Genomic DNA, 14,521 nt, shown 5'->3' on the forward strand with positions numbered 1-14,521 from the left:
TTAAATTTCTTCATCCAACTTCTAAGGCAATGCAAAGGATCCAAAAATAGAGTATTTCCGTCCTATGACAAGTCCATGTAAAATTCATTGGAGATGATGCAAGTTTGCACTACTTCCGGATCACAAATTTGGATCCCTTTTTTTGCTGGGAATTTAATTGACTTTTCTCGGAACTTTGCTTCAATTACAATTTAATTGATTTTCATCGTAGAACTCTGATTACACTTATGGTTAGATTTTTCTTTGTTTTGGAGAAAAAATTTTATGAAACTAATTATTTCCAAATTTTTACATTGGAAATAGTTTTTGATTTAATTAAAATGTTGATTGGGATAATTAATATTTTAATTTAAAATGTAAACATTTTCTATCATCTTAATTTTAATTTTTTAATTTGATTACATTAATTGTATCAATTAATTTTTTAATAGATTACGTTTTAAATTTCAATAAACTTTTTAATTTTAATTAGTGATATTTTTTGTGTAGCTTAATATGATTAAAATAATAGAAAATATCCCTTAATACTAATTTAGTTTACATACAAAACTAATTCCTTCTTCCGAAATGAAATTCTAGATTGCTAAGTTAATTTAATAGCCTAATGAAATTTTCCTTACTCCAATAGTTCTTTTTTAAATACCTGTTACGATAGGGTGATGAAGTTTGCATGCCATTGGGTGATGCTGCCGCCTGCTTGCGATTCAATATGAAACACTAAAAAATAAACAAATGGTTTTTATTAATATTTTAGTTTTGCAATTAAAAGCAATAAATGAACTTACATTTAAAATTTGCTTCACCTCGGGACTAGCATTTGCACTGTTCTCTTTGCGCTTAACCACCGCCTCTCTTTCTCGTCGTTCCCTTTGCTGTTGCTCCTCCACTGCTGCTGTGACAATCCTTTGTTCTTGTAGTTCCTGGAAAGCGCCATGTGAATGCACCGCAAACTAAATTAATAAAGTACGAAAATGTTTGCATTTTTGGGCTAGTTTTTTTTTTTTTGCAGAAATTGTCAAAAGTTTTACATCAGATATACATAAAAGAAAGCAAAGAATTTGTGAATTTCGAATTCGAAATAGGGATCACTGATGAGTTTTGAGTAAAGCTCTCCGGTGTTATTGTTCAAGGAGACTAATATGAATTTATTTTTATTATTCAAAAACTTTTTTTTTTCAATTTCTAAGCAACCGATATATGCTATATTGGGCATGTTGGAACTGACCTTGTTAGAATTTATAATATGGAACATATAGTAGGCATTTAAAACTTCTGGTATGGGTCAAAGAGTATTAAGAAAACAAGAGAACGAAACTGTCAAGCGAAACTGCGTCAGTAGGTGGGGTCATGAGGAAAATTTCTCTAATATCATGCAGTTTTTGTCGAATATCATACAGAGTACGTCGGCGTCACCCAGTTCAGTTATCTGCCGGCTTAATGAAACGTAAAGAAAATATGATTTAGAACCTACTTTGTAATAACAAATGTTCTTTTATATAAATCTTTTCATTCTATTAATTTTTTTGGCAGACAATTTGAAATTATAACTGCATTATGCGACATCTATACGGTTGACATTTGTTGTTTTTGTAGAAGAGAAATTTTCGTCTTCTTGTTTTCTTAATACTCTCTGTAAGGGTCACATACACGGTTGCCACAATTGGTAGTTAACGGCCATATACTAGCACAATGTACTAAATTTCAACTGACGCGGACGAAATTTGCTCCTCCAAGAGGCTCCAAAACCAAATCTAGGGATCGGTTTATATGGGGACTATATATGATTATGGACCACTTTTAACATGGTTGTTAAATATAATATACTAACCACGTACAAAATTTCAACCAGATCGGATGAATTTTGCTTCTCCAAAAGGCACCGGAGGTCAACTCTGGGGAACGGTTTATATGGGTGCTATATATAATTATGGACTGATATGAACCAATTCCTGCATGGTTGTTGGATACCATATACTAACATCACGTACCAAATTTCAACCGAATCGGATGAATTTTGCTCTTCCAAGGGGCTCCGGAGGTCAAATCTGGGGATCGGTTTATATGGGGGCTATATATAACTATGGACCGATTTCGACCAATTTTTGCATGGGAGTTTGAGGCCATATATTAACACCACGTACCAAATTTCAACTGAATCAGATGAATTTTGGTCTTCCAAGAGTCTCCGGAGGTCAAATCTGGTGATCGGTTTATATGGGGGCTATATATAATTATGGACCGATGTGGACCAACTTTTGCATGGTTGTTAGAGACTATATACTAACACCATGTACCAAATTTCAGCCGGATCGGATGAAATTTGCTTCTCTTAGAGGCTCCGAAAGCCAAATCGGGGGATCGGTTTATATGGGGCTATATATAATTATGGACCGATGTGGACCAATTTTTGCATGGTTGTTAGAGACCATATACTAACACCATGTACCAAATTTCAGCCGAATCGGATGAAATTTGCTTCTCTTAGAGGCTTCGCAAACCAAATCGTGGGATCGGTTTATATGGGGGCTATATATAATTATGGACCGATGTGGACCAATTTTTGCACGGTTCTTAGAGACCATATACTAACACCATGTACCAAATTTCAGCCGGATCGGATGAAATTTGCTTCTCTTAGAGGCCTCGCAAGCCAAATTTGGGGGTCCGTTTATATGGGGGCTATACGTAAAAGTGGACCGATATGGCCCATTTGCAATACCATCCGACCTACATCAATAACAACTACTTGTGCCAAGTTTCAAGTCGATAGCTTGTTTCGTTCGGAAGTTAGCGTGATTTCAACAGACGGACGGACGGACATGCTCAGATCGACTCAGAATTTCATCACGACCCAGAATATATATACTTTATGGGGTCTTAGAGCAATATTTCGATGTGTTACAAACGGAATGACAAAGTTAATATACCCCCCATCCTATGGTGGAGGGTATAAAAAGTACAATTGAAAGCAAGAGATAAACAGTTATCATTGGTAGCATCTACAAATCAAATACAACTAAGATTTTGAGAGCAAGAGAGTTAAAGTTTTTGTTATTGTAAATAATCACTAGTACAACAATGACTAATGACCACATCACACTGTAGTGAGTATTTAACATGATCTATGTTAATGCAATTTAACATTGAAAAGGAGTTTACATAAATTGGTGAATGCAAATGAATATTGACAAAATTTTCTATAGAAGTAAAAATTTTGATCAAAAACTTCAAAATAAGATTTTTTTTATATATGGTAGATTTTCAGTAAAATTTTGGTAGATTATTTTTTGCACGAGTGGCAACCGTGGTCACATATTCAATATTCAATAAATTATTATAATTTTTTTGTTGGCAAAGCAAAGCAGTGTTAAAGATATTTTGATGCAGAACTATATGGACATTTGAAAAAACAAATAATTTTGAAATATTAAGACTTACATGGAATTTATTTTCCAATTGTATTTTATGCTGTAACTCCAGTTCCTTGGTTTTCTCTTGAAACGAATGAAATAGCAACTGCTTTTGTAATTCTTGTTTCTGTTTTAACTGAAAAAAAAACACAAAACGGGAAACACTTATAAATATAGATGATAAAAAAGCACAATCTCTATGATATATGAATTATTATAAAAAATATTGAAAAAGTATTTTTGTATTTTTTCAATAGGTGTAATACTATATAGAAATAAACAGCTTTTGGTTCCAAATAATTGATCCAATTAATTTCTAATTAAAATTTCTTGAATCACGAAAACGATAATATCACTATCACAAAATACGAAATTGTTTATTCTATTTTTTGACATTAAAAATATTGTACCACATTCAAAGCTTTATTTTCTGTTTTTTTTTTCTTGCATACAAAAGAATTCACCTAATTTTTTAACTTGGGAATAATGTAATAACTTGAATAAGCTAGTCAACAAATTTACAACAAACCGTATTTGCTACAAAATAGTGACGGGAGTCATTGTTATTGTGCTTTGAAATATGTAATTCGGGCAGCAATGTTTTGACCAAAACACAGTTTTGTCCAAATCTCAAAAGAAACATGTCGAAAATAAATTGGCTGAAAATCGCTAAAAGGGTCATAAAAAACCATAAATGCATTTTCCCGCTAAACGACTTCAAAAACAGCTAGATATAGCGATATAGAAAAAGTTAAATTGGCAACGCTGAAAAGAAGTTATCATTGGCAGCATCTACAAACAGGGTTGCCATTTTGGTCCGAAAAAATTATTTTTTAAACTTGGTCCGATGGTCGGACCAAATGGAATTTGGTGGATTTTGGTCCATTTTAATATAAAATTTTGACAAAATTTTCTGTAGAAATAAAATTTTGACAAAAATTTCTATAGAAATAAACAAACAAAAAAATTTCTATAGAAATACAATTTTGTATAGAAATAAACTTTAAAATATTTTGTATAGATACCACAGTGGTGAATTTCTTTTTTTGTATAGAAAGAACATTTTGTAAAAATTTGATATAGAAATAAAATTTTGACAAAAATTTCTATAGAAATAAACAAACAAAATTTTTTTTATAGAAATACAATTTTGTACAGAAATAAACTTTAAAATATTTTGAATAGATACGACAGTGGTGAACTACAAATATTCTATAGAAATAAAATATTGACAAAATTTTCTATAGAAATAAAATTTTGCGATGACAAATTTTCTATAAAAAATAAATTTTGACAAAATTTTCTAAAGAAATAACATTTTGATAAAAATTTCTAAATTTTAACAAAGTTTTCTACAGAAAAAAAAATGCCAAAAGTTTCTATAGAAATAAAATTTTGTCAAAATTTTCTATAGAAATAAAATGTTGACATTTTCTATAGAAGTAAAATTGTGACAAATTTTTTTTTAGAAATAACTTTTTCACAAAATTTTCTATACTCACAAAAAAATTTTTTCTGATTCAATCACGAAATTACTTGATCCAATTGATTTTTCAATTGAAATGTCTTCAACCACAGAAATGATAGTATCAATTAAAAGATTGACAGCCTAAAAGATTAATTGACAGTCAATTAAAAAATCCAATTAAAAATTAATTCATACTATTAATGTGTGTGACGGATTTTTGTTTCAATTGAATTAAATTGAATCAATTAAATTTTTAATTGAATATTTTTCAAAACTCAATTAAGATTGGAAAAAATTTGTGAAATTTTTGTCTGTGTAGAAATAAAATTTTGACAAAATCCTCCATAGAAATAAAATTTTGATAAAATGTTGTCAAAATTTTCTATAGAAATAAAAGTTAGAAAAAAATTTCTATAGAAATAAAATTTTCACAAAATTTTCAATAGATTTAAAATTTTGACAAAAAATTCTATAGAAATAAAAGTTTTCAATAGAAATAAAAATTTGACAACATTTTCTATCGAAGTAAAATTTTAACTTTTAAATTATATTAATTTAATTTGGAAAAATTGTCCGCTGGTACAAATTTTGGAAAAATGTTGGTCCAAAATAAAAATTCGTTGTCTACAAATCAAATACAACTGAGATTTTGAGAGCAAGAGAGTTAAGGTTTTTGTTATTGTAAATAATCGCTTTAGAAATAAAATTTTCACGAAATTTTCTATAGATGTTATATCTTTTTGACAAAAAATTCTATAGAAATAAAAATTTTCAATAGAAATAAAAATTTGACAAAATTTTCTGTCGAAGTAAAATTTTGGAAAAATTTAAACTTTTAAATTATATTTAATTTAATTTGGAAAAATGGTTCGCTGGTACGAATTGTGGAAAAATGTTGGTCCAAAATAAAAATTCGTCGTCTACAAATCAAATACAACTGAGATTTTGAGAGCAAGAGAGTTAAGGTTTTTGTTATTGTAAATAATCGCTAGCATAGCAATGACCAGGGCTGCCAATTTTGCCGATTTATCGGCATTTTGACGATTTTTGTCTGAAAAAATAGCAGTTTCCGATTTTTGCCTCGAAAATGACCATATTTAATCCGTTCAAAAATTTGGGAAAATCGAGCGAATTCGAAATCTTAACCGATTTCGATTACATTTTGCTTACTTTAAGGGAACTTAATTACCATGTATTAAATTTGAAGACGACCGGTTAGTAAATAGGCTCAATACGACCCCATTTGTTGAAATCGGGCGATGCATATATATAATAATTGCGATCGGAATCCTGCGAACAATACATAGACAGACCGACCGATGAACGGCCGAATACGAATAAATCGACTCAGGAGGTGATTCTGAGTCGATCAGTATGTTTTATACCGTCTAAAGTAAATAAATGTTATTATTACCTAAACACTATGTGGATTAGGATATAAAATCTGTATGCATTTATTGTTTTTTATGTTTGGAAGTTGAAATTTAGAATATGCAAAGAGTTACTGGATGGCTTTCGCATACTTTTCGGCTATGGCATACTCAGAATGTTTGTACTACGCATGTACTAATTATAGTAGAATTGTGTGTTTTTATATGAAATGAATACATTTGTTTTGTTTTTAACCAAAAAATACGACTTTTTTACGATTTTTATAATGCAAGTGCCGATTATGACGATCTTTTCGGGAAAAAGTGACGTTTTTTCTTAAAATTTTATTGGCAGCCCTGGCAATGACTAATGACTACATCACACTGTAATGAGTATTTAACATGAATGATCCATGTTAAGGCAATTTAACATTAAAAAGAAGTTTACATAAATTGGTGAATGCAAAATGAATATTAACAAGATAGAAATGGATGATTATGGCTTCAATCACGAGAATGATAATAACAATCATAGAATTAATTACAAATAAAAAATATACTATATATTACAATGGTATTTGACGGAGATTCATTGTAAAAAATTTTAATTAAGTTTATCGATGCAAAGTTGTAAAAAATAATTACAGACAAATGTTGCCGATTTAGTTCCATTTTTTTTTTTTTTTTGGGTGAGATAAATCTTTAAAGTTGCTGTAAACAACACAAATAGCGCTCGTATTTAAAAATGTTCTGAGAACGTATAACCTGAAAAATGTAAATTTTTACGATAGAGCTGTGACTTGGAGAATTGCAATACTAGGGTTGCCAAATACCGAAATATAGAAGGAAACCCTGGTAAGAAATTCTGAACTATTTTGTGGAATATATGTATGTATATCTTTTTTTATCTAACTAACGTAGGTTAGGTTAGGTGGCAGCCCGATCAGGCTCACTTAGACTATTCAGTCCACTGTGATACCACATTGGTGAACTTCTCTCTTATCACTGAGTGCTGTCCGATTCCATGTTAAGCTCAATGACAAGGGACCTCCTTTTTATAGCCGAGTCCGAACGGCGTTCCACATTGCAGTGAAACCACTTAGAGAAGCTTTGAAACCCTCAGAAATGTCGCCACCATTACTGAGGTGGGATAATCCACCGCTGGAAAACTTTTTGGTGTTCGGTCGAAGCAGGAATCGAACCCACGACCTTGTGTATGCAAGGCGGGCATGCTAACCATTGCACCACGGTGGTGGGTATAAAAATTAATTACATCTAATAAATTTGCTTGAATTTGTCAAAAAAATATTTATTTATTTTTTAATATCGGTGTTTTTTTACAAATCAGTTAAATTTGGACTGAATAGTCTAAGTGAGCCTGATACATCGGGCTGCCACCTAACCTTACCTACCCACCACCATAGAATGGTGTAACACATCGAAATATCGATTTCCGACTATATAAAGTATATATTCTTGATCAGGCAGAAATTCTAAGACGATATAAGCATGTCCGTCTGTCTGTCTGTTGTAATCACGCTACAGCCTTCAATAATGGAGCTATCGTCCTGAAATTTGGCACAGATTCGTCTTTAGTTTGCAGGCAGGTCAATTTCGAAGATGGGCTATATCGGTCCAAGTTTTGATATAGTCCCCATATAGACCGACCTTCCGATTTGGTGTCTTGGGCTTATAAAAACTGTAGTTTTTATCCAAATTGCCTGAAATTGGAAGTCTAGAGGGATTTTAGGACCATCAACAAGTGTACTGAAAATGGTGCCTATCGGTCCATGTTTTGGTATAGCCCCCGTATGGACCGATTTCCCGATTTTGCTTCTTGGGCTTCTACAATCCGTATTTTTTACCCAATTTGCCTGAAATTGGAAATCTAGAGGTATTCTAGGACCATAAAGAGGCGTGCCGAAAATGGGGAGTATCGGTCCATGTTTTGATATAGCCCCCATATAGACCGATCTCCCGATTTTATTTCTTGGGCTTCTAGAATCCGTAGTTTTAATCCAATTAACCTGAAATTTGAAACCTAGAGGATCTCTAGGACCTTAAAGACGTGTGCGAATACCGGTCCATGTTATGATATAGCCACCATATAGACCGATCTCCCGAGTTTACTTATTGGCCTTCTAGAATTCGTAATTTTTACCCAATTTGCCTCAAACCGGAAATCTAGAAGTATTCTAGGACCTTAAAGAGGTGTGCCGAAAATGGTGAGTGTAGGTCCATGTTTCGATATAGCCCCCATATAGACCGATCTCCCGATTTTACTTCTTGGGCTTCTAGAATCCGTATTTTTTACCCAATTTGCCTGAAATTGGAAATCTAGAGATATTCTAGGAAAATAAAGACATGTGCCGAAAATGGTGAGTATCGGACCACGTTTTGATATAGCCCCCATATAAACCGATCTCCAGATTTTACTTCTTGGGCTTGCAGAATCCGTAGTTTTTACACAATTTGCCTGAAGTTGGAAATGGATAGGTATTCTAGGAAAATAAAGAGATGTGCCGAAAATGGTGATTATCGGTCGATGTTTTGATATAGCCCCCATATAGACCGATCTCCAGATTTACTTCTTGGGCTTCTAGAGGTATTCTAGGAAAATAAAGAGATGTGCCGAAAATGGTGATTATCGGTCGATGTTTTGATATAGCCCCCATATAGGCCGATCTCCCGATTTTACTTCTTGGGCTTCTAGAATCCGTATTTTTTACCCAATTTGCCTGCAATTGGAAATCTAGAGATATTCTAGGAAAATAAAGAGATGTGCCGAAAATGGTGATTATCGGACCCTGATTTGATATAGCCACCATATAGACCGATCTCCCGAGTTTACTTATTGGTCTTCTAGAATTCGTAATTTTTACCCAATTTGCCTCAAACCGGAAATCTAGAAGTATTCTAGGACCTTAAAGAGGTGTGCCGAAAATGGTGAGTATAGGTCCATGTTTTGATATAGACCCCATATAGACCGATCTCCCGATTTTACTTCTTGGGCTTCTAGAATCCGTATTTTTTACCCAATTTGCCTGAAATTGTAAATCTAGAGGTATTCTAGGAAAATAAAGAGATCTGCTGAAAATGGTGATTATCGGACCATGTTTCGATATTGCCCCCATATAGGCCGATCTCCCGATTTTACTTCTTGGGCTTCTAGAATCCGTAGTTTTTACACAATTTGCCTGAAATTGTAAATGTAGAGGTATTCTAGGAAAATAAAGAGATGTGCCGAAAATGGTGATTATCGGTCGAAGTTTTGATATAGGTCCCATATAGGTCGATCTCCCGATTTTACTTCTTGGGCTTCTAGAATCCGAAGTTTATACCCAATTTGCCTGAAATTAGAAATCTAGAGGTATTCTACGAAAATAAAGAGATGTGCCGAAAATGGTGATTATCGGACCATGTTTTGATATAGCCCCCATATAGACCGATTTCCAAATTTACTTCTTGGGCTTCTAGAATCCGTAGTTTGTATCATTCCATGTTTTGGTATAGCCCCTATTACACCGAACTCCCGATTTAACTCCTAAGGTTTCTAGAAAATATACTGGCATTTTAGACCCATAACAAAGTATATATGATTTAGTTTTATCGGTCTATTTGGTAAGGCCTTCATATACCCCGATTTCACTTCCCAGCAAAAAAAAGCGTCGCCAAAAAAGTAATGAAAATGTTCTTTTTGGATCCGGAAGTGGTGCAAAATTGACGCAGAAGCGATGAACTTAACACGGGCTTGTCATAGGACGGAAGTCCTCCATTTCAACAGCCGTTGCACTGAATTTGCATCACTTCTTTAGGTGTGATCCGAATTCAATGTTTTGGATGTAAATTAAAAAATTCTGTGATATTTTGTCAAATAAATAATTTTTATAATTTTTTGTAATTTTTAATGTTTTCTAACGCTTGTCGGAAACGTTTGACCTCAAATATTTTCAAAATTTAAATGATTTGTATCATTTGTTTTTAATCTATTTGAAACAAAAAAAGTTAAAATTACCCATTAACCCCCATTTTCATAAAGCTCCGTTAGTGTTCCGTTAAATAACCAACTTTTAAACCGTATTATGAACGAAGCTGTCATCTTGCATATATATTCCATATGCTAGTTAGGAACTTAACTGACGAACATTTTTCAGTTAAAGTTAACTGAAGAGAAGATATTTGCAATTTACATTCTGTTAACTGGCAGTTAAAGCCTAACGGAGCTACATGAAAATGTCCGTAAATGTATGAAAAAACCAAGTTAAAAAATATTGAATTAAAAGAACTTTCTGGGTAGTTAAAATAAAGAACATCATTGGGAGTGCATCTTCTGGAAGTGCTTTTAAAGTTGTGCCTTTGGAAGAACTTCCAAATTTTTTTGCTGGGGTATAGAAAGCGCACTGATCTGCTTGGGAAAATATCTGTCATCAAACCCCCCTGAAATTTTCAAAGGAAACTATTATATTTGATTCATGGTGGTGAGTAAAGGGTGATACGGTCAAAATTTGGTCAAGGGAAAACGCGTGTAAATCGGTGAAATCGTTTATTTAAAAAATCAAATTAAATTTCTTTTTCAAGTTCAATTAGTATAAAATTCAGGAAAAATATTCAGTTAGGCTTTCGCTTTTCCAAATCCGAATTGCCGAACCTCACGCTTGACACCTGCCATCAGATTTTGTACAGCCACCTTGTCCACCTTCTTCGCCGCAGAAAGTCAGTTTGCCTTGAACTGCTGCTCGTCCTTAGCAGTTTTTTGGTCTTCTGTAGGTTCCGCTTGACAATAGCCCAGTATTTCTCAATTGGGCGGAGCTCTAGCGTGTTGGGAGGGTTCTTGTCCTTGGGAACCACCTGCACGTTGTTGGCGGCGTACCACTCCATGGCCTTTTTACCGTAATGGGAAGATGCCAAATCCGGCCAAAACAGTACGGAACAATCGTGTTTCTTCAGGAAACGCAGCAGACGTTTATTCAAACACTCTTTCACGTAAATTTCTTGGTTGACAGATATGAAAATGCTGCTTTTCAAGCCACAGGTACAGATGGCTTGCCAAACCAGATATTTCTTGGCGAACTTTGACAGTTTTATGTGCTTGAAAATATCTGCTACCTTTCCCCTTCCTTTTGCCGTATAAAACTCCTGTCCCGGAAGCTGCTTGTAGTCGGCTTTCACGTAGGTTTCGTCGTCCATTACCACGCAGTCAAACTTCGTCAGCATCGTCGTGTACAGCCTCCGGGATCGCGCTTTGGCCGTCGTATTTTGTTTATCATCGTGATTTGGAGTCACTACCTTCTTGTAAGTCGATAGTCCGGCTCGTTTTTTTGGCTCGATGCACGGTTGTAGACGATACACCCAGCTTATTTGCGGCATCTCGGAGAGGTTAGGGTTTAGCTTGAAACTACCGGCAACTCTCTTTGTCGTCTCAGCGGCTTCCGGTTTTCGATTTCCCCCCGATCCAGACTTCCAGGCTGTCGACAAACTTTCCCCAAACACCTTAATTACATTTGTAACGGTTGATTTGGCTCTGATTTTCGCGATGCGCGAGCAAAATTTTGATACGCTGCTCTTCTTGCTTGGACGGCATTTTGACAACTGAAGAGTGAATTCCAAAATCAAAATAGGAGCAACATTCTAGACACACACACCTTCAAAATGAGGGGTGTTCAGGTTTTTTAAATGCAAAATTGAAAGAAATACACACAAAAAAAATTTTTCTGAATCAATCACGAAATTAATTGATCCAATTAATTTTTTAATTGTCTTCAATCACAGAAATGATAGTATCAATTAAAAAATTAATTGACAGTCAATTAAAAAATTAATTGATCCAATTAAAAAATTAATTGATACTATTAATTTGTGTGATTGATTTTTATTTCAATTAAAAATTTTGTTGATTCAATTAAATTTTTAATTGAATATTTTTTAAAACTCAATTAAGATTTTAATTGGAAAAATTTTCTTGAAATTTTTTTCTGTGTACGTCAAGTTTATATTGACCAAATTTTGACCGTATCACCCTTTATTTAAGATTCGGCCCGGCCGAACTTACTACTGTATATACTCGTTTTATGAAAATTTTGTATACTGAAGGAAACAAATTGGAGTTCAAAATTGCGAAAATGTCTTACGATGTTCAGGGTCAAGATGGGCACATTTGTGGTAAAATTTACAAATTTTAAAAAATTAAATTTTATTATTTTTTAAAATTTATATTTTAATTTGTAGGAAATACCTATTTAGTAAACTTTTATATTTCATTTCTGTATAACTTTTTTCCCCTTTCTTTAGTTCATATACACAAAAAGTACACAAAAAGTTATTAAAGTCCAAAAAACGTATTCATATTGAAGAAATTTTCCATGAACTAAAAAAGTGTTATATTGGCTTTAGTGTCCCTTGAGGGCTCACTGTAGTGCCCTGCAATTTTTTGTGTTGCATAATCTTTCATTATAAATTAATGTTTTCCGTCAGTGTATACAAAATTCAAATACACAAAACATGTTGTTTTTATTTATCATAATATTTTAATATTTAAAAAAAAATATTGCTGATATTTCTATTATATATTTATTATAACACTCATCACAGAGTTCAACAAACGACCCAAATGAACATAAAATATCTATATCCGCAATGTAGTATTTCAAAATATAAATAAAAAAAAACAAAAATCATATACTATACAAAATAAATGAAAATCTGCATATATCACCGTCAAATATCCGTTTGTCTGTCCATCTATAGAAACCACCTCCTAGAGCGTTTGTAGCCATTAAATGACCAACGCTAAGCGAAATGGCTTTTGGTTTTTTTTTGTGTTTTGTTCTATTCCTATATAAGAAAAACAGTGGACATTAATGTCTTAATATATAGAATTTGTTATAATGGTATAGATGGTTGTTTCTGTATTACTAAATAAAACGAAAGAAAATTTTATTGTATTGTTTATTTTTTGCCATTTGATTTAATTACTAGGAATTTAATTAAAATTTTAATTTATTAAAAAACATAGAGATATATTTATAGGTACATATATCTATAATGGAAAATAATAATGTTCGCTCTCTAATTTCACTCGAAGGAAGAATAACTTTGAAAATAAAAAAACGTAATGCAATAAAATACAGACAAACATTTCGTTTGTTTGAAATATATTGTTTGTTTTCGTCTAAAGGTCAGGGTAATGAATAAATTACTTATACAAAAAAAAAAAATGGGATATATGAGTAAAGAAAATTTGCCAGTTTTATATTTTCGTATAAAACTTTGGGTATGTATTCGTTGTTTAGAACATGGAATATAAGAATAATCAGAAATGGCTATATTGATTTAATTTTACTTTAATAAAATGATTGAAAAATTAGTATTTTACGTTTAATCATTTAAAATTTTTATAAATAAATTTTTGCTCAAAAAAAAAATCAAAATTCCAACATACTTTAAAGAAGTTTAACAGTGCTAATTAAAGCCATAATCATGGCATTAACATAAGCTAAGATTATCTCTTTCACTCTCTCAGTGGCGAAATCACTAACACAATCAGTGTTGCCAACTATTGAGTAGAAAAAATAGTTGGATCCAACAAATTTCATAGGAAATATCGATATTTTTTTAAATTATAACCAGAAAAGATAGCCAATTTAAATTTATTTTATTTTAGAATTAAAATTATTTAAAATTACTATTTTATATATAACTACTTCTACCAACGATAATGAAAATGGGGCTAGCGAATTCAGCTAATAAAATGATAGGATTAACATGAGTAGCAGGCAATGCTTGCAATTTGAGCAAACTGTGACTATTTTTCCCTTTTCAGCAGAAATGTTCAGGTTTTAGTAGCTATTTTGTTGTGTCTATTAATAATTTTTTTTTGGGTTTAGTTTTTTGTGGTCTGAGAACAATATTAAAAATAAAACAACTAGAAAAGTCGGGGCCGACTATTTTATACCCTGCACCACTTTGTAGATCTAAATTTTCAATACCATATCACATCCGTCAAATGTGTTGGGTGCTATATATAAAGGTTTGTCCCAAATACATACATTTAAATATCACTCGATCTGGACAGAATTTGATAGACTTCAACAAAATCTATAGACTCAAAATTTAAGTCGGCTAATGCACTAGGGTGGAACACAATGTTAGTAAAAAAATATGGGAAACATTTAAATCTGAAGCAATTTTAAGGAAACTTCGCAAAACATTATTTATGATTTATCGCTCGATATATATATGTATTAGAAGTTTAGGAAAATTAGAGTCATTTTTAC

At 32.4% G+C, this 14,521-nt stretch overlaps 1 protein-coding gene across 5 annotated transcripts in view; it reads right to left on the reverse strand.

Moving 5' to 3' along the window:
- Nucleotides 1-14,521, reverse strand: part of HDAC4 (histone deacetylase 4) — a 115,646-nt gene that overhangs the window by 15,983 nt on the left and 85,142 nt on the right. For 4 of the 5 annotated variants that reach the window (XM_075302519.1, XM_075302518.1, XM_075302516.1 and 1 more), the window contains exons 4-6: nt 3,439-3,546; nt 786-950; nt 644-717 (exon numbers count right to left, since the gene is read on the reverse strand). In XM_075302519.1, coding sequence (XP_075158634.1) covers nt 644-717; nt 786-950; nt 3,439-3,546 — 347 coding nt within the window. The remainder of the gene's footprint in view (nt 1-643; nt 718-785; nt 951-3,438; nt 3,547-14,521) is intronic. The other variant, XM_075302517.1, reaches the window with a different exon arrangement.

Source organism: Haematobia irritans, chromosome 3, assembly GCF_050003625.1.
Source record: "Haematobia irritans isolate KBUSLIRL chromosome 3, ASM5000362v1, whole genome shotgun sequence".
NCBI lineage: Eukaryota > Metazoa > Arthropoda > Insecta > Diptera > Muscidae > Haematobia > Haematobia irritans.